The 18,798-nt window shown below is 41.7% G+C and overlaps 1 protein-coding gene and 1 long non-coding RNA gene across 3 annotated transcripts in view; one reads left to right on the plus strand and one right to left on the minus strand.

Moving 5' to 3' along the window:
* Positions 1-1,255: 1,255 nt before the first annotated feature.
* LOC131814144 (small ribosomal subunit protein mS31-like) overlaps positions 1,256-18,798 on the plus strand; it is a 44,426-nt gene continuing 26,883 nt past the window's right edge. The window contains 5 exon segments of the mRNA XM_059144872.1: positions 1,256-1,487; positions 3,425-3,583; positions 5,010-5,089; positions 8,678-8,749; positions 10,543-10,686. Coding sequence (XP_059000855.1) covers positions 1,372-1,487; positions 3,425-3,583; positions 5,010-5,089; positions 8,678-8,749; positions 10,543-10,686 — 571 coding nt within the window. The 5' untranslated portion in view covers positions 1,256-1,371.
* LOC131814155 (uncharacterized) lies at positions 2,223-18,291 on the minus strand. 2 transcript variants are annotated; one of them, XR_009347163.1, is made up of 3 exons: positions 17,926-18,291; positions 11,030-11,122; positions 2,223-3,257 (listed from the first exon to the last, which is right to left on the minus strand). It is a non-coding gene; the product is annotated as an uncharacterized LOC131814155 (long non-coding RNA). The 2 variants fall into 2 exon arrangements; XR_009347162.1 differs by having other exon boundaries at positions 11,030-11,125.

Below are 18,798 nucleotides of genomic sequence, written 5' to 3' on the forward strand. Positions count from 1 at the left end.
GAGGAAAAGTTTTAGGGGAATTTGTGCCCATTTTTTTATGGGTACATCACTTCTATTCACATTCTGTTGATAAATGTAGAGGTACCTGTCTGCAAGGAAGACTGGGAAATGTTTCTTCTGTAGCCACAAAGAGAGAAAACTCCAGAGGAAGAGGCATATGGGGATTGGTAGACAACAGGGATCCCTGCCAGAGACTGGGACTGGGTGGTGCAGGAGGCTATTTTAACTAGGGTAATCATTAAAGACCTCTTTCGGAAAGCAGTAGTTGAGAGTCTGCGCTGCCTGAGTGGCTCAGACTTTTGAGCGTTGGACTCTTGGTTTCGATGCAGGTCCCGATCTCATAGGTCCTGGGATGGAGGCCCACCTCTGGCTGTGCACTCAGCAGGAGTCAGCTTGGACGTTGTCTCCCACTGCCCCTTTCCCTAATCTTTCAGTCTTTCTAAAATCAATCGATCAATCTTACAAAAATTTATTTAAGAATTTAAAAAAGAAGAAGAAAGGAAGAAAGTTGAGCTAGGGTAAATTTCAGTCCTTACTAATTCATGAGGCACATTTTCCTCAATATGTTTATGACTCCTACGCTTTTCTGTATTTCCGTTTACGAAACACTCGCCACCAATCTTGAGTCCCTCTTGAAACGGTAGGGAAAATTGACGTCAGCCTCCGGCGGCCACCATGCAAGTGCAGTCCAGAGGTTCGCGCGTGACCTACCAGCCGGCCTTCTGCCGGGGATTCTGCTCGTGCACGCCGAGGTCTGACCCCCCTCGTGCAGCCTTCGTGGCCTTCCTCAAGGGCAGGACGAAGCCACGCCTTTCTCTTGCTCATTTTTCTCTCTGAAACAATTTTGGGGTGGAGGGCGGGCGAAGAAACATACACGTCTCATGTTTTGACGCTACATCAAGAACAGAGACTGAAAAGAAATACTAATTTCTATGTTCCAGGGTAATTTTTCTATTTTAACCTTGTGGCCAGGGGCCATTCTGAGAATGTGATGAACGCTGTGCACCTTCTCCCCCAGACAGCGCCCAGTGGGGTCAGTTCTCCGCCTCTTCCCCGCCCCTCAAAGTAGTATTGCACACTAGATCGCTTCCTCCACTCTCTTCCTCTCCCGCGCTGGTCCTGATGCCCGAACCGGCGCATCTTAGCTGAACTCAGGCATCCACTCCACCTAGGCCAATAGAAACGCCGGGACGCCGCTGACGGGGCCGGGCCGCGGACGAGGCCGGAACTCAGATACAGGCCCCTGTTGCCCACCGGAACGTGAAGGGAAGGAACGCACCAGGCGGCGGAACGGAAAGAGAGAGCGGGGGACGTGTTTGGCAGAGGGACGGCCTGATCGTTTGAGCTCCCAGTTGCGTTTGTGTCTTGGCGATGTTTCCGAGGGTCTCGGCGATCCTACCTCTGCGCCCTCTCTCCCGCTTCCCTTTATGCTCTGGAGGCTCAGAGGCTGCGATTGTGCTACTCGGTGCTCCGCACGGAACGGTCAGGTACCGCATTTGGGCGCTGTTGGCCCTGCGGGTGTCAAGGCGACCTCCGGGGCGTTCAGTGGTCCTTCTCCGCTTCCTGGGGTGGATGTTCCCGCCCGCGGGATCTCAGAGGCCGTTGCTTTAAAGCTGAGGAACGGGAAATCCCAGAAAGCTAACATGACTTGCCCAAGGTCATAACGGGGTGAGAAACAGAGCTCGGGGTGAAAGACCCCTCTCCCAGATAGACCCCTCCCCTAGTAGATAGATAGGATAACTAACTGCTTGTTTGCTTTTCTGTAAACCGCTGGCTTTTAGGTATGAAATTAGGTTAGGTTATCAATTGTGTGAATTGTTCTCTTACCTTTCTCTAGCCGCTTGGCTCATAGAAATAATAGAGACGCCATGATGGCACTCCTCCCTTCCCCCTTCTTGCTCCCATTCCCCACCTCTCCTTTCCCGCGGCTCACTCCCCCCTCCCCGCCGCTCTCTTCGGGCGCGCGGGTTCCTGGAGCCAACCCGCAAACTCCAAGTTTGCCTTTTTCAAAAGTTCAAACTGTCCACCAATCAATTGCGCCCCACCCAAAACTCGTTTGTACTTTCCTATAAAAGACCCTGCTTCACTCCGGTCGGTGTGCTTGGTTAGCTGGAGCTGCCGACCACCCGCCGGTACCTGCGCGACAATAAACCTCTTGCTGTTTGCATCCAGTGGCAGTGTTGGATTCTTGGGTAAGGGGATCCGCGGGTCTTTCAGGGGTACAAGGTTGGCCCCTGTCCCGAGCGCTCCGCCACGCCTCCCCCCATTCAGTCCGGGCTCCAGAAGCAAAGTTGTCTCACCCACTCCTTTTTTTTTTTTTTTTTTTTAACTTCCCGAGACTATAACAGTCTCATTCCTGCCTCCATTTTTTCTTTGATTCGTCATTTAAAGTACTCCCACTGCACCGATACTGGCGTTAAACCCCGACGTTCTGCCACCACGAAGCTTGTTCACCAAGCATGCAATTCCAGTTTAGCGGAGTGAAGCTGAGATGGTGTGGGCAGCGCGGAATGCTTTATTAATTCCAGTCGTGTTCCAGAAGTTGTATAAAAGGAGTATTACAGAGCATCCCTTTGTTTTTTAATCCAACTTTTCATTGTTTCCTTCATGTGAATAGCATGAGCTGAGTACTATTCCATCCGATGGATCTATCATGATATGTGGAGAGATTTAGCTACTTTAATATTGGCTTGCAATATATATAGTTTCTGAAATAAATTGGCATCTAAAAATCCAGTGAACTATAACCGCCACTCTTTTTTTCCCCACCCCTCTCCTTTACCCATTACATAAATATATATATAAAATACATATTTAACTGAATATGTTCTGAGTTAGTATTGTGCTTAATTTATACTTTAATATATTACTTTAATGTGTTGTTCTGAGTTACTATTGTGCTTCAACAAGTATCCATTACCTTCAACTTTTGACATTTTAAAGTTTATATAAAACCAATACTGGGGCGCCTGGGTGACTCAGTTGTTGGGTGTCTGCCTTCAGGTCCTGATCTGAGTGTCCTGGGATCCAGCCCTTCATCGGGCTCCTTGCTTGGTGTGAAGCCTGCTTCTCCCTCTCCCAGTACTCCCGACTGTGTTCCGTCTCTTGCTGTATCTTTCTGTCAAATAAATCAAGAAAATCTTAAAAACAAAAAAGCAATACCTAGGGCACTGGGTGGCTCTGTGGATTGAGCATGTGACTCTTGATCTTGACTCTCAGGGTCCTGAGTTTGAGCCCCAGGCTGGGTGTGGTGCCTCCTTTAAAAAAGCCAAATATTTAAAAAATTATTGATTTTTGTCAGAAATGGATTTTTTGAATGACAAAAAAAGTTTTATCTGGAAAAGAATAATTTTACTTTCCACTAAACTAATGGCATAATAGGTAATGCCTTTTTTTCCCCCTTGTTTTTCATTTTCTTTGTTAGAACCAAGTCCGTGAGTCCTGAGTTGGAAGCAGCAGCATCTACTGTTGCAGATTTTCTCCGTTTTGATAAGCAGACAAGCAAGTCAGAGCTGCTCAGGCAACTGCAGCAGCATGAGGAAGTCTCAAAGGCACAGAAAGATGGAGAAAGAACTAAAGTTAGGTTAGTGAATCAAATAGTTCTGTCGGTAATGCTGGTTATTCCAAATAGATTCTTTTCATGTGACTGGTGAGTAAGGTGCACAGTATATAAATTTATACGTTAAATATTTCTCATAGGTGAAATATTAGAAAATTTTTTTTAAAATGACAAGTAAGATTGCAGTCTTTAAAAATTTTAAAGATTTATTTTATTTTATTTATTATTTGAGATAGAAAAGCAGGCTCCTGACTGAGCAGGGAGCCCAAAGTTGGGGACTCAATCCCAGGATCCTGAGATCATGACCTGAGCCAAAGGCAGAAACTTAACTGACTGAGCCACCCACGTGCCCCAAGAATTCAAAAATTATATTAAAACTGATTATCCAGTTTTGAACCGGTTTTTAATCTCCCAATAAATTGATTCAAGTATGAATGTGAATTGATGCATAAAGCAGTTGATTAAAATATACAAGGAAAAGTTACCTATTAACTCTCTGACATTAATTTTAATAGTTAATTTTAAATGTTAGGTAAAGTTAATCATTATGTTAAAATTACAGAATGATTGCTTTATAAGTGGGAATGTTTTGATTTATCTGTGCCATCTTTTATAATTATAGTTTATAATTAAACATGCAGTATTTTCTGCCCTTAAACTAAGAGAACTGTTGACTTTAACAACTTTTAATTTAGCATATTTTAATAGCTTTCTAATGTTGAGTTTTCTAAAACCTTAATATGAAATGGATCACATAAAATTATGGAAAATTAATCTTTTTAGTTAGATATTTTGGAAATTAAACTACTTAAACTGCTTTATTGTGTCATGATGCAAAAATTCAACTGTACTTGTTCCAGTTTTTAGTTATCCGTTCTTATGATGTGGAAGTTTAGTTAAAATGTCTATTGTGGGTTAGTAGAATTTTTATTTATTCATTCATTCATTTATTTATTTTTAGGGATTTTATTTATTTATTTATTTGACAGAGAGAGGCACATTGAGAGAGGAAACACAGGCAGGGGATGTGGGAGGGGAGAAGCAGGCTTCCCGCTGAGCAGGGAGCCTGCTGCAGAGCTCATTCTGGGACCCTGGATTCATGACCTAAGCCACCCAAGCACCCCAGTGGAATTATTTTTAATTTCTACATTGAGTATTTCATATAAAATAGTTTTCTTAAGGGAGCCTGGGTGGCTCAATCATTGAGCATCTGCTTTGGCTCAGGTCATGATCCCAGGGCCCTGGGATTGAGCCCCACATTGGGCTCCCTGCTTGGCGGGAAGGGAAGCCTGCTTCTCCCTCTCCCATTCCCCCTGCTTCTGTTTTTTGTGTCTCTCTCTCTGTCAAATAAATAAATAAAATCTTTAAAAATGTTAATAATAGAATAGTTTTCTCAATTTTTTGTTGACCATTGTAAAAATATTAAGTTAAATTGTTTTTTCTTTTTCAGTCTTAGGAAAAATATGCTCAAAAGGAAGAGACTTAATATTTTTGACCTTAAGGCAGTTACCAAAGAGGCACCTGAAACAGGTTTGTTAAGAACATGATTTCTCAGGTGTAGAAGCATTCCATCTTTAAAAAAAAAAGTCCTTAATGTTTTGAGTGCTCAATGTGAGGTATTTTAATAATCCGTCCTGTCGTTGGCCTGGATCCTGCTTATGAATGTAATTGTTGCCATTGCTAGTCTTGGCCAGATTCCTGCCTTGAAATGCTGCATTCTGTGAGACAGTGGGAGGTAAGTACTACCACCTTCTTGAATCCAGAGCTAGCAGTTGGCTACTGATTTGGGTTAGAACATTAACTGTCACCCTCTATTTGCAACTATGCTATTAGAAAAGATAAACTATGGTTTCTGCCCTGAGGCAGCTTGCTATCTAGAAGAGGAGATGGGGGGGTGGAGGGGGACCCTGGGTGGTTCAGTCATTGAGCCTCTGCCTTAGTCTCAAATAAATAAATACAATATTAAAAAAAAAAAAGGGAGATCGTATTTGTAGAACTTAATGATTTGACTTAGTGATTGTTTAGGAGCTGGGAAGAAGAGCAGTCAGGAAATATATTTAGCAGATTTGTGGTGGTCGTGGTTTTTTTTTTTTTTTTTTGAAAACACGCCATCCTTGTTCCATGTACTTATCCCTTTGGGTAAAAGGTCAAATCTTTCATAATCACCATTTAAGTCTAATTAAAAGAGATCTAAGAGTGTCCTCTTGCTTGACATTAAGTGTGGTTTACTGATAAATTCAGATAAACAGGAAGCTCAATACAAACGGTCTTCAGCTTACAAGTGGCTTTCATTTCCAAAGATTATAAGTTAGCTTTTGGGCTTGATAATTTTGTAATTGATATTTAAGTTCCGTGGCCTGCCTCCAATGGCTCATGTAATCTATCATAGTTACTTATATAAACATCTGATTTTTCCCACTATTCAGTAAATTGCTAGATATAGGGGCTGGGTTTCACTGATTTTTCTATACCCAGCAACACCTAGCCAGTGGCTGATGAATTGTAGGAATTAACTACCTTAAATCATAAATGCTTAAAAAAATGTTTTTTAAATAAATGCTTTTTTTGAACAAATTGAGCTATGAAATATCAATCCATAGAGGAAAGGAGTTAATTCAATCAGTGTTTGTTCTTTTTAAACTAAAGGAGAAACTGAGAGAACTACTTGCCTGATCTTAATGCGAAAACTGCTTTCTGTCTTATATGATGGACAGGAAGTACAAGGGGCATCTGGCTGGCTCAGTTCTCAGAGCATGTAACTGGATCTTGGGGTTGTGGGTTTAAGGCCCATATTGGTTGTTGAGATTATCTTAATAAAAAGGGGGGGGCACCTGGTTGGCTCATTGGGTTAAGCCTCTGCCTTCCGCTCAGGCCATGATCTCAGGGTCCTGGGATTAAGCCCCATTTCGGGGCTCTCCGCTCAGCGGGGAGCCTGCTTCCCTCTCTCTCTGCCTGCTTCTCTGCCTACTTGTGATCTCTGTCAAATAAATAAATAAAATCTTTAAAAAAAAGGGGGGGGAATACGAAATGCGCACACACGCACACACATACACACACACACACTCACTTAGATGATTCTAACAAGCTACTTGAAAAAAGCACAATAAAATGTGTGGTCCTAGAGAATATATCACCTCTTCCCTGTTGATGTGGCAGCTGTTACACTTGAATCAAAAAGGACATTTATTAGGAAAAAAATATACTATGGAAAAAAGACAAGTCTCTTCAATAAATGGTGCTGGGAAAATTGGACAGCTATATATAGAAGAATGAAACTCGACCATTCTCATACACTGTACACAAAGATAAACTTGAAATGAATAAAAGACCTCAGCGTGGTCTACATGGTCTTTGTGGTCAACGTGGATTAGAATCCTAGAGGAGAACACAGGCAGTAACTTCTTCGATATCAGCCACAACAACTTCTTTGAAGATATGTCTCCAAAGGCAAAGGAAACAAAAGGGAAAATAAACTTTTGGGACTTCATCAAGATCAAAAGCTTCTGCACAGCAAAGGAAACAGTCAACAAAATAAAGAGGCAACCTACGGAATGGGAGAAGATATTTGCAAATGACAGTACAGACAAAAGGTTGATATCCAGGATCTATAAAGAACTTCTCAAACTCAACACACACAAAACAGACAATCATATAAAAAAAAATGGGCAGAAGATATGAACAGACACTTCTCCAATGAAGACATACAAATGGCTATCAGACACATGAAAAAATGTTCATCATCACTAGCCATCAGGGAGATTGAAATTCAAACCACATTGAGATACCACCTTATACCAGTTTGAATGGCCAAAATTAGCAAGACAGGAAACAACGTTTGTTGGGAGAGGATGTGGAGAGAGGGGAAACCTCTTGCACTGTTAGTGGGAATGCAAGTTGATGCAGCCACTTTAGAGAACAGTGTGGAGATTCCTCAAGAAATTAAAAATAGAGCTTCCCTATGACCCTGCCATTGCACTCCTGGATATTTACCCCAAAGATACAGATGTAGTGAAAAGAAGGGCCATCTGTACCCCAATGTTTATAGCAGCAGTGGCCATGGTCGCCAAACTGTGGAAAGAACCAAGATGCCCTTCAGTGGATGAATGGATAAGGAAGATGTGGTCCATATACACTATGGAGTATTATGCCTCCATCAGAAAGGACGAATACCCAACTTTTGTAGCAACATGGACGGGACTGGAAGAGATTATGCTGAGTGAAATAAATCAAGCAGAGAGAGTCAATTACCATATGGTTTCACTTATTTGTGGAGCATAACAAATAGCATGGAGGACATGGGGAGTTAGACAGGAGAAGGGAGTTGGGGTAAATTGGAAGGAGAGGTGAACCATGAGAGACTATGGACTCTGAAAAACAATCTTAGGGTTTTGAAGGGGTGGGGGGTAGGAGGTTGGGGGAGCCAGGTGGTGGCTGGTATGGAGGGCATGTATTGCATGGAGCACTGGGTGTGGTGCGTAAACAATTCTGTTATGCTGAAAAGAAATTTTTTAAAAGGGCATTTATTGTCAGGGCAGCTGCAGTTGTCCACCTAATGAACAGCCAGCAGAGGCACTTGGATTCTTGAAGGAGTCAGCTTGCTTTCTAAAATCAGAAATCCTATTTTTTAAATTAGCTGGCAAGGAAGCACTGCAGTTTTATGTGTTCTATAAAAAATATAAAATGATTGTATGCTCATAAGGTAAATTTATTTAACATTTAAGCATCCCACTCTTGGTTTCAGCTCAGGTCATGATTTCAAGGTTGTGGGATGGAGCCTGATGTGTCCCAAGTTGCAGGGGGTTTGCTTGTCTCTCTCCCTCTGTTCCTACCCCTGTTCTCTCTCTCTCTCTAGATTAAGTAAGAATAAGTAAGTAAAATCTTTTTAAAAATTCAATGAAGGTACTGTTTTAATAAGTTATACTTGATTGAGTCTAAAGAATGTCTTTTGTTCCCAGTTAAGTATAATACCAACCGCCTACAAACTTCAATTCGGTTTTTATTCACTGCTGTCTCTCTCCCACTTAAAGTAATGCCTGATGTATAGTTGACATTCAGTAATTATTGACAGAATGAACGAATTCTTTTGTCCCATGATTCCCACATTTTGCTTCCCTCCAGGTTCATTCCACTGCTGCAAAGGATGTAGCCATAGACCTTTCTACTTACCCTTCAGTAATTTAGAACTGAGAGGTAATATAGCGTAATGGAAGGAATTTTGGTATTTGATAGTTGTGGATTATTCAAATTCAGATTCTGTCATACTAACTTCTCTGAGTTTCCCGTTCTCCATCTATAAAATAGGGCTAATGCCTACCTCGCAAGGATTAAATGAAGTAATGTAATTTAAGTGTCAGGCACAGTGCCAAAACCACAGTTGACATTCAGGATATAGTTGCAGCCGTTAGCAATGACAGTGATGATGGTGGTGATGATTGTGATCACAGAAAAGACATGGGCTGATAATTGCCTACTGAATAAATCTATAAAATGTGACTGATATTTATTTTGCTCTTATGATGGTTCTTTTTTTTTTAAAGATTTTATTTATTTATTTGACAGAGAGAGATCACAAGTAGGAAGAGAGGAAGGCAGAGTGAGAGGGTGGAAGCAGGCTCCCTGCCAAGCAGAGAGCCCCATCCGGTGCTCGATCCCAGGACCCTGGGATCATGACCTGAGCCGAAGGCAGAGGTTTAACCCACTGAGCCACCCAGGCGCCCCTGTTATGATTATTCTGTAAATGTGGCTAATTAAGCCTAGGTGTGGTCGTTCATGAACTGTCACATACAAGTCTGTGTGTAGACATAGTTTTGTTTTGGGTAAATATCTAGGAGTGAAATTATATGCTAAGTGTATTTTTAACTTTTTAAGAAACTGCCAAACTATTTTTCAAAGAGGTTGTACCATTTTACATTCCCACCAGCAGTGACTGGTGGAAATAGGATTCATTCTTGAAAGATGTCTTCAATTTCCAAAGCAAATAAATAATTGAAATGTTATATGATGGTGGTCATAAGCTAACCTTATATGAACTTACTCATAGAGTTGGTTGTGAGGATGAGATGAACTAATGCATAAAAAGCATTAGCAGAGTCAGTGCTCCTCATCCTTTAGTAGTATCATTATTATGTTAATTTAATTTATTTGGTCATTAATAGTAGTATATTGTGACTTATCTTGACAGACTAAAAATAAAGTTAAGAGGCTAGACTTTAAATATTAAAGTCACATGTTATGTAAAAAATACATTCATGGGACACCTTGGTGGCTCAGTCATTTAAGCATCCAACTCTTGATTTTGGCTCAGGTCATGTTCTTAGGGCCGTGAGATCCAGCCGTGGTTGGTGGGCTCTGTGCTCAGGGAGAGCTTAAGATTCTGTTCCTGCCCCCTTCCTTCTCTTGCACACGTGGCCTCTCCCTCTCCTTCTCTCTCAAATAAATATTTTTTTTCCAAAGATTTTATTTATTTATTTGACAGAGAGAGAGAGACACAGTGAGAGAGGGAACACAAGCAGGGGGAGTGGGAGAGGGGGAAGCAGGCTCCCCACTGAGCAGAGAGCCCAATATAGGGCTTGATCTCAGAATCCTGGGATCATGACCCGAGCTGAAGGCAGATGCTTAACCAACTGAGCCACCCAGGGACCCCTAAAATAAATAAATAAATCTTTAAAAAAATATTACTCACATTCATGAAAACATTCTTAAAGAAAATACACATTCCTTTTTCTTTCCAGTAGAGGGGATGGTGAGATTTTAGGGCTTGCTTGCCCAGCAGTGTAGTAAATGCTAAGGCTTGCAGGAATTGTCACTGTAGAATTTTTGTCATCTTCCTTTAGCTTTAGCTCTCAGTGAGTGACCTTTCATAATATACTGTTTATCTTAATCCTCAGGGCCTGAAATGTATTGCTAATTTAGAGTTGATTATATCATTTTAAAAAATAAAGATATATACATTGACTTGTGATTATTTTGAAATGTTATTATAGAGACAGCACCTTCACCTTGGGACGTGGAATTTGCGAAGCAATTGGCCATGGTAAATGAACAGCCCCTTCAGAATGGTTTTGCAGAGATGATCCAGTGGACCAAAGAGGGGAAGCTGTGGGAGTTTCCAATTGACAATGAAGCCGGTAAGTTAATTTCAGAGGTTTATAAAATTCCGTATGGAGATTAAGTCTGGTTGGTGTTCAGCCATAGAGTCTAGATATTTACATGAATTTCAAAACTGTATAAATATTTCTGTGGTGTCTGAAAAGAAATTTGACAGTGTTTTTTTTTAAGTTAGAATTTCACTTAATTCTGGTCTTTTTTTTTTTAAGATTTTATTTATTTATTCGACAGATAGAGATCACAAGTAGGCAATGACAGGCAGAGAGAGAGGAGGAAGCAGGCTCCCTGCCAAGCAGAGAGCCCGATGTGGGGCTCGATCCCAGGACCCTGGGATCATGACCTGCGCCAAAGGCAGACACTTACCCGACTGAGCCACCCAGGCACCCTTAAACGTCCAACTCTTGATCTCAGCTCAGGTCTTAAGCCCTGTGTTGGACTCTGCGCTGGGCATGGAGTCTGCTTTAAAAAAATAATAAAAATTTTAAAAGCAAGTAAAACCATACGGTAGAAATGTATCATGAATTTCTTTTCTTTTCTTTCTTTCTTTTTTTTTTTTTTTTTAAAGATTTTATTTATTTGACAAAGACACAGCGAGAGAGGGAGCATAAGCAGGGGGAGTGGGAGAGGGAGAAGCAGGTTTCCTGCTGAGCAGGGAGTCCGCTGCAGGGCTCGAAACCAGGACCCTGGGATCATGACCTGAGCCAAAGGCAGATGCCCATTGACCTAGCCATCCAGGTGCCCCATGTCATGAATTTCTATGTGACATGAAGGTGTTGATTACAAATGATGACAGTTTCCTAACTGCTGAACAGGAGATTACCTGGAAAATCTTCTCATACATTAAATCTTGTGTATGAGATGATATTTTGGTTTTAGAGAACATTACAACTGCTGGTTATCTTATACTCATAAAATTATTGCACTAATGAGATGTAAGGTTCTTGTGCTTAAATGCTACTCAAAGCAAAAATGTTAGAAGACTTCAAGACTTTTTGGAACTCTGGCTCCATACCTAGGTTCTTCGAACTGCTAGACGCTATGTTATCTACTTTCCTGAAGATTATTCTCTAGATATTACTTCTTCTTTACTCAAAAGGAAAACAGTATTACTATGCAATTTATTTCTTATGCTTTTCTTTTTTTAGGTGTATCTTCAATTAGAAGAGATTCACTTTTGTTTTTCAGAGTCCATAGTCTCTGAAAAACAATCTGAGGGGTTTGACGTGGCAGGAGGGAGTGGGAGGTTGGGGGAACCAGGTGGTGGGTATTAGAGAGGGCACGGATTGCATGGAGCACTGGGTGTGGTGCAAAAATAATGAATACTGTTATGCTGAAAATGAATAAAAAATAGATTAAAAAAAAAAGATTCACTTTTATGATACCGTTAGGTAGGAATTGTAAACATCGCGGTAAGTCTTAGGAAAATGTAGTCCATATTTTAACCTTTGTAGTAGTATGCTGTCATTGTAACATTTTATTTTTTTATAATCTTTCATTTGTTTGGATTAATAAGTGGAATGGAAGCTTAAGTTTCAGAAATATTTTGTCATATCTTCATAAATTATTACTTTGTGTAGGAAAACTTTTTGAAGAATGATAAAACCTTTAAGAAATTCTATATATTTTGTGGATCTGTATGGTATATGCAGTCATAAAGGATGCTATGTTGCTGTGTTTCAGCTGGTGTATATAAAATGTATATTTCTCAAGGTATTATTCTTTCCAGGGGCACCTGGGTGACTCAGTGGGTAAAACATCTGCCTTCAGCTCAGGTCATGATCCCAGGGTCCTGGGATCGAGACCCACATCAGGCTCCCTGATCAGCAGGGAGCCTGCTTCTCCCTCTGCCTCTGCCCCTGCTGCTCTCCCTGCTTGTAGTCGCTCACTCTTGCTCTTTCTCAAGTAGATAAATAAATAAAATCTTTTGAAAAAAAGTTAAAAAAGTATTATGCTTCCCATACTCTGGTAGGTATCAGGGAACGGTGACAAAAAAGCCCAAGGACTTTTCAGTTGTGCAAACCAGAGTACAGATCTAGCTGTCTCAGTGATTAGGCATTTGCCTTTGAGAAAACAACCTCCTGAGGTTAAAAAACCAGATCAGTTTCCTCATCTGGAAAATTAAATGTACCTCATTGGAAGAATGTAAGAACTAAGGCAGAGTTATTTGAGTTGCTCAGCACAGTTCTTATTGTATAATACATGTAAATAAATGTTAGTTCATGTCCCCTCTGTATGAACACAGAATTTTAAAAGAAAGAAATAAGCAGAATGCAGTATGTGGTATTAAGGGAAAATTTCCTTATTTGATGAAACGTGGGTGTTCTGAGTCATAATTAAAAATATGGTTCTAAAACATAATATTGAGGTAGAATAACGTGACTTTTTTCTTTTAAGATTTTATTTATTTATTTATGAGAGAGAGAGAGAGAGAGCGAGCGAGCGCGCATGCATGGAGTGAGGGGCAGAAGGAAAAGCAGATTATCTTCTGAGCAGGGAGCCTGATTCAGGGCTTGATCCCAGGATTCTGGGATCATGACTAGAGTGGAAGGCAGACTCTTAACCAACTGAACTACCCAGGTGCCCGAACATGTGACTTTATTTAGGTGAGACAGTGGTTAGGGGTTCAAGTTTTGAGTGAGTTGTGTGCTTAATTTCCCTAAGCCTTACTTCCCCTGTCTATAAAATGATGGGAATAAAAATAAAATTTATTCTTCTTCTGAATTCAGGTGATTCTTCCGAAAATCAAGTGAGGTTATACAAGTAAAGCATCATCAACCATCATCATCTCTGTTTCTACAACAATATTATTAGAGGGTTTTACTGTACTGCAAGGATCTTAAATTTTAAACTGTTAGTGAGGATTTTCTTGGAACCACCAAATAGGATAACAGGAAAGTAAGGGTTAGTGTACATTGTCATCAAAAATAAAACACTTGGGGGCACCTGGGTGGCTCAGTGGGTTAAAGCCTCTGCCTTCGGCTCAGGTCATGATCCCGGGGTCCTCGGATCCAGCCCCTTGTCGGGCTCTCTGCTCAGCAGGGAGCCTGCTTCCTCCTCTCTCTCTGCCTGCCTCTCTGCCTACTTGTGATCTCTGTCAAATAAATAAATAAAATCTTCAAAAAAAACCCAAAAAAACAAAACCGCTTCAGTTCATCAAAATCTTGAATGTCCAAACTCCAAAGAAATTTATCTTAAATTTGACCTGGGTTTTGAGCAAGTTTAATTTTTACAAAAAGAAAAACAAAAACATGTTTTGGCCAGGTTAGGGAGATAAATGTGACAAGTTTCCATATATACCTATACATATTATTGATGCTTCAGGATGGGAAAGGGAGGTATCTCATTTCCAGCTCCTTGAGGCAATTGTTATTGGAATGAAAAACAGGAAAAGAACTGTGGAAACTTTCTCACTTTGATCACTCCCCTCAGTATACAGTTTGGAACTTGAGAATACTTTAAGAGAGTGGCATTAGAATTTGAAGCCTCAACAGTTTAATAATATTCTTCTGTATTTCTTAGTTTTAAAATTTAAGATTAATAAAATGTCATGCTCTCTCTACTAATAGTTAGCTTCATGAAGATTTACTTAGATGCTTTGAGGGAAAAGTGTTTTATTTTTAGGGGTGGGCCATGCCAGTTTCTGAACATAATACTGAAAATGACAAAATGACGTTTCCTGTGTTGACAGCTTTACTTTCCAGTGTTGTGTTTTTCATTTATATAAAAAATTGCAGCGTGTTGTTTTACCACATAAAACATATAAATTATTTTCCACTTTGAAGTAGCTTTTTTCCAGGTTGTTGTTGTTATTTTTAAGAACTGTCCCTTCTGTTTCGTTTTGCCAGCATAGAGATTCGTAAGAGCAGTTAGATGGCATTATTCCCACTTAGATTTTGTAGTACTTATTATATATTGGAGTGATGATAAAAGCATTTTTATTTTAGCCTTAACTTTGACTTTAAATTTAATCATGTTTTTACTAGTACACAGTTAACAGAGTCTTGCTCTTGAATATTCTTTAGCCATATATATGCCACCAAAAAAATGTTAAACTATAAGTTTGGAAATGTATCAGTTTTTGGTACATAACATGCTACCACCAAAATTAGTAAAACAACAACTAACTTACAACTGCTCCTGAATTTATGGGTTTTCTGGCTAGTTCTGGCAACTTAGCTGCGGGTAGTTCCCTCTAGAGCGGCCTGTCTCACATGTCTGGTTGTGAGTGCCGGCTCTTGTCAGGGGAGGTAGAGATAACCGCGTTATCTGTCACGCATCATCTCAAAGACTAACTTGGACTTCTTCACACGACTGTAGTAGAGTTCATAACAGCAAGGAAAAGCAAGGATTGATGTGTAGGTACTTTGCAAGCCTGTGTTTGCACTGTGTTGAGTAATATCCAGTTGACCAAAGCAGGTCACTTGCAAACCCTGAATTCAAGGGTTTGAGAAACGGACTCCATTTATGCAAAGAATGACAAAATCATTCAAGAGGAATGTCTAGAAGCATGAGAGTGATACGATATGTGGCCATTTATCTCTCTACCACCTTGATTTATTTTTTATTTACTTCAATTTTAATAAAAATAATGTATAGGGGCACCTGGGTGACTCAGTGGGTTATGCCTCTCTGCCTTCAGCTCAGGTCATAATCTGGGGGTCCTGGGATCAAGCCCTGCGTCGGGCTTTCTGCTTAGTGGGGAGCCTGCTTCCCCCTCTCTCTCTGCCTGCCTCTCTGTCTGCTTGTGATCTCTCTCTCTGTGTCCAATAAATAAATAAAATCTTTAAAAATAAATAAATTAAAAATAAAATAATGTATAGATCTTTAAGTATCCAAATAAAATTTTTAAAATCTCTTTCAGTAAATATAAACTAACTCCATGTGAGTAGAAAGCTTTTTTTTTTTATTAAAGATTTTATTTATTTATTTGACAGAGATCACAAGTAGGCAGAGAGGCAGGCAGAGTTAGAGAGAGGAGGAAGCAGGCTCCCTGCTGAGCAGAGAGCCCGATGCGGGACTCGATCCCAGTACCCTGAGATCATGACCTGAGCTGAAGGCAGTGGCTTAACCCAGTGAGCCACCCAGGCACCGTGAGTAGAAAGCTTTTAAGCCTTTTATATTGAGATAATTGTAGATTCACCTGCCACTGAAGAGATAATAAATATCCTAGATAGCCTCTACCCATTTTCTCCCAATAGTTAACTTCATGCAAAACCGAACCGTAGTACAGCCAAGCAATTGGCATTGATAGAATTCTCCAACCGTGTACAGATGTCAACCAGCTTTACAAGTATTCCTTCATACATGTGTATTTTATCTGTGCAATTTTATCACATGTGTAGACTCAGGACACCAACACCACGGTCAAGATACATGGTTCCATCATCTCAGAGCCCTCTTAGAGCCCTTCTAAGCCACACCTGCTTACCTTCCACTGCCTCCCCTTCTTAGTCCTGGATCCCTGGCAATCACTAAATTTGTTCACTATTTTTGTAATTTTGTCATAAGAAATATATACAAATAGAATCATAGAGTGTGTAACCTTTGGGAATTAACTTTTTCACTCAGCCTGATTAATTACCTGGAAATTTAGCCAATTGTTCTATGTATCACTATGTTTGTGCCTTGTTTTTTGTTGTTTGGTTGATGTTTTTTGTTTGTTTTTTAATTGAGTAGTAGTCCGTGATTTGAATGTGCCCTATAGTTTGTTTAACCATTCACCTGGTAAAAGACATCTGGGTTGTTACCAGTTTGGGGCTATTATGAATAAAGGTACTATAAATATTTTTGTACAGAGTTTTGTATGAATATAGATTTCTGTTTCCTTGGGGTAAATACCCAGGAGTGAAATTGTTTCATCATATGGTAGCTGCATGTTTAGTTTTTCTTTTCTTTTTTTATTTTCTTAACGTTTTTTTATTTATAATATCTACATCCAACATGGGGCTCAAACTCACAACCCCAAGATCAAGATCACATGCTCTACCAACTGAGCCAGCGGGGCGCCCTACATGTTTAGTTTTGTGTGTGTGGTTTGTTTTGTTTTGTTTTGTTTTTGCTTTTTGAAGATTTTACTTATTTGTTCATTTGAGAGAGAGAGAAAGTGAGAGTGCAGCATGAGCCAGGGGAAGGACAGAGGAAGAGAGAAAGGGAGAAGGAGACTCCCTGCCCAGGGCTTGGGAGGAGCCTGACACACTGCTTCATCCCAGGGCCCTGAGAAGACCTGAGCTGAAGTCAGACTCTTAACCAACTGAGCCACCCAGGGATCCCCTGCGTGTTTAATTTTTTTTTTAAAGAAGCTTCCAAACTGTTTCCTAGAGTGGCTGTGCCATTTTATATTCTCACCAGCAATATGTGAACCATCAGGCTTCTCATTCTCACCAGCATTTGATGTTCTCACTATTTTTCTTTTAGATACGTTTACATTCTGATAGATGTGTATTGATAGCTCATTGTGGTTTTAATCTGCATTTCCCTAATGGGTCGAGAGGTTGACCACATTTTTCTTGTGTGTGTTTGCCATTTATTTATCTTTTTCAGTGAAATGTCTGTTCTTTTTTGCCCATTCTCTAATTGGATTGTTTGGTTTTCTTACTATAGAGCTTTGGGAGGTTGTTGTTGCTGTTGTTTATATTTAATACATTCTAAACCTTTATTAAATCTTTCGTTGCATTGAGGCACCTGGGTGGCTCAGTCGGTTAAGCATCCGACTTTTGATTGCAGCTCAGGTCATGATCTCAGGGTTGTGAGATCAAGCCCCTAAAGGAGGGATCAGGGACCACTGTTAAAACTTCATTTAATCTTAACTGCCTCCTTAAAGGTCCTGTCTCTAAATATAGTCACATTGGGGATTAGGACCTCAACCTATCAATTTTGAGGAGATAGGATTCAGTCCATAACAGGGTCTATTTCTGGGCCGTCCCTTTTGTCCCATCAATCTGTGTGTCTGTCCCAATACCACACTTTTGATTATTGTAGCTATTTCAGTAAATCTTAGCATTATTGCTCCCATTTTATTCTTCTCTTTCAAGATTGTTCTCAGACTTATGCCTTTCCATATAAGTTTTAGAATAAATTTGTTGGCAAAACTTTACTGAGATTTTGATAGGAACTAGTATTGGTTTTGTTGATTTTTCTCTATTTTTCTATTCTTATTGATGTTGGATGTTATCTTTATTATTTCCTTCCTTAGCTTGCTTTAGAATTATTTAGCTCTTTTGCTAGTTCTTTTTCCTCCCCCTATATGTGCCATAACTTACATAAGACTTCAGCGGGTCCTCCCAGCACCACCAACCCCCGCCCTGCGTTCCAGCTGGGGTCCAGCCTCTCAGGAGTCCTCCGGGAAACTGGACAAAGGGAAGCAACTCCGGGGGCCCGGGCTCCCTGTCCTCCGGGTCCTCCAGCTCGCGGGCGCGCGGGCCGGGGGTTCCATGGCCTGCGCGGGGCCGAGTGCGCCGCCTAAGCCGCGGACTTCCGCTTCCCCGCGCCGGCCCCGCGCTGCCAGCCCCCCGCCGCAGGGGAGCTCCGAGCCCCAGAGGCCGCCGCCCTTTGCGCTCCCCCGCGGGAGTGCGGGGCGGAAGGCCGGCCCGCGGCGGACGTGGGTGTTAAGCGGCTGCCCCGGGCGGCGGAGCCCGAGCAGCACGCGCAGCCAACTGTCCTGGCGGTGAGCGCAGCCCCACAACCGCCGCTCCGGGGGCGGCGGGAGGGAGCGGGGCGCGAGCGGGCCTACGCGGCGGGGCGGGGAGGCGCGACCTTCCCGGGCAGCCGGCGGGCTTCTGGGGTCTGCGGCCCGCGCGCCATACCCGCGCCCAGGTCGTTACGGACGTCTTGGGCCGGGGCTCGCGCCGTCCCCGTGCCCAGTTCGTTACATGCGCCGTGGACCGGGACTCGCCGGACACTCCGGGGCTCCGCGGCCTCCCTTCCGTAGAGTCACCTGCCGGGAAGGGTGTCCTCTTTGCCCCGCGGAGAGTCATCAGGCCTCTGCGCACCGCGCCGCCGGTGTCCGGGCCCGAGTGGAGGCGGTTATGAATGAGAGACTCGTGCAGGTTGTTGGGCTGGAGTCCAAGGACAAGAAAGCGGGAAGCAGTCTCCCTCGCGGGTCCTGTGCCCCCGGGATCCGGAGCCTCGGAGCG

The sequence above is a fragment of the Mustela lutreola genome, chromosome 13 (assembly GCF_030435805.1).
Source record: "Mustela lutreola isolate mMusLut2 chromosome 13, mMusLut2.pri, whole genome shotgun sequence".
NCBI classification, from domain to species: domain Eukaryota; kingdom Metazoa; phylum Chordata; class Mammalia; order Carnivora; family Mustelidae; genus Mustela; species Mustela lutreola.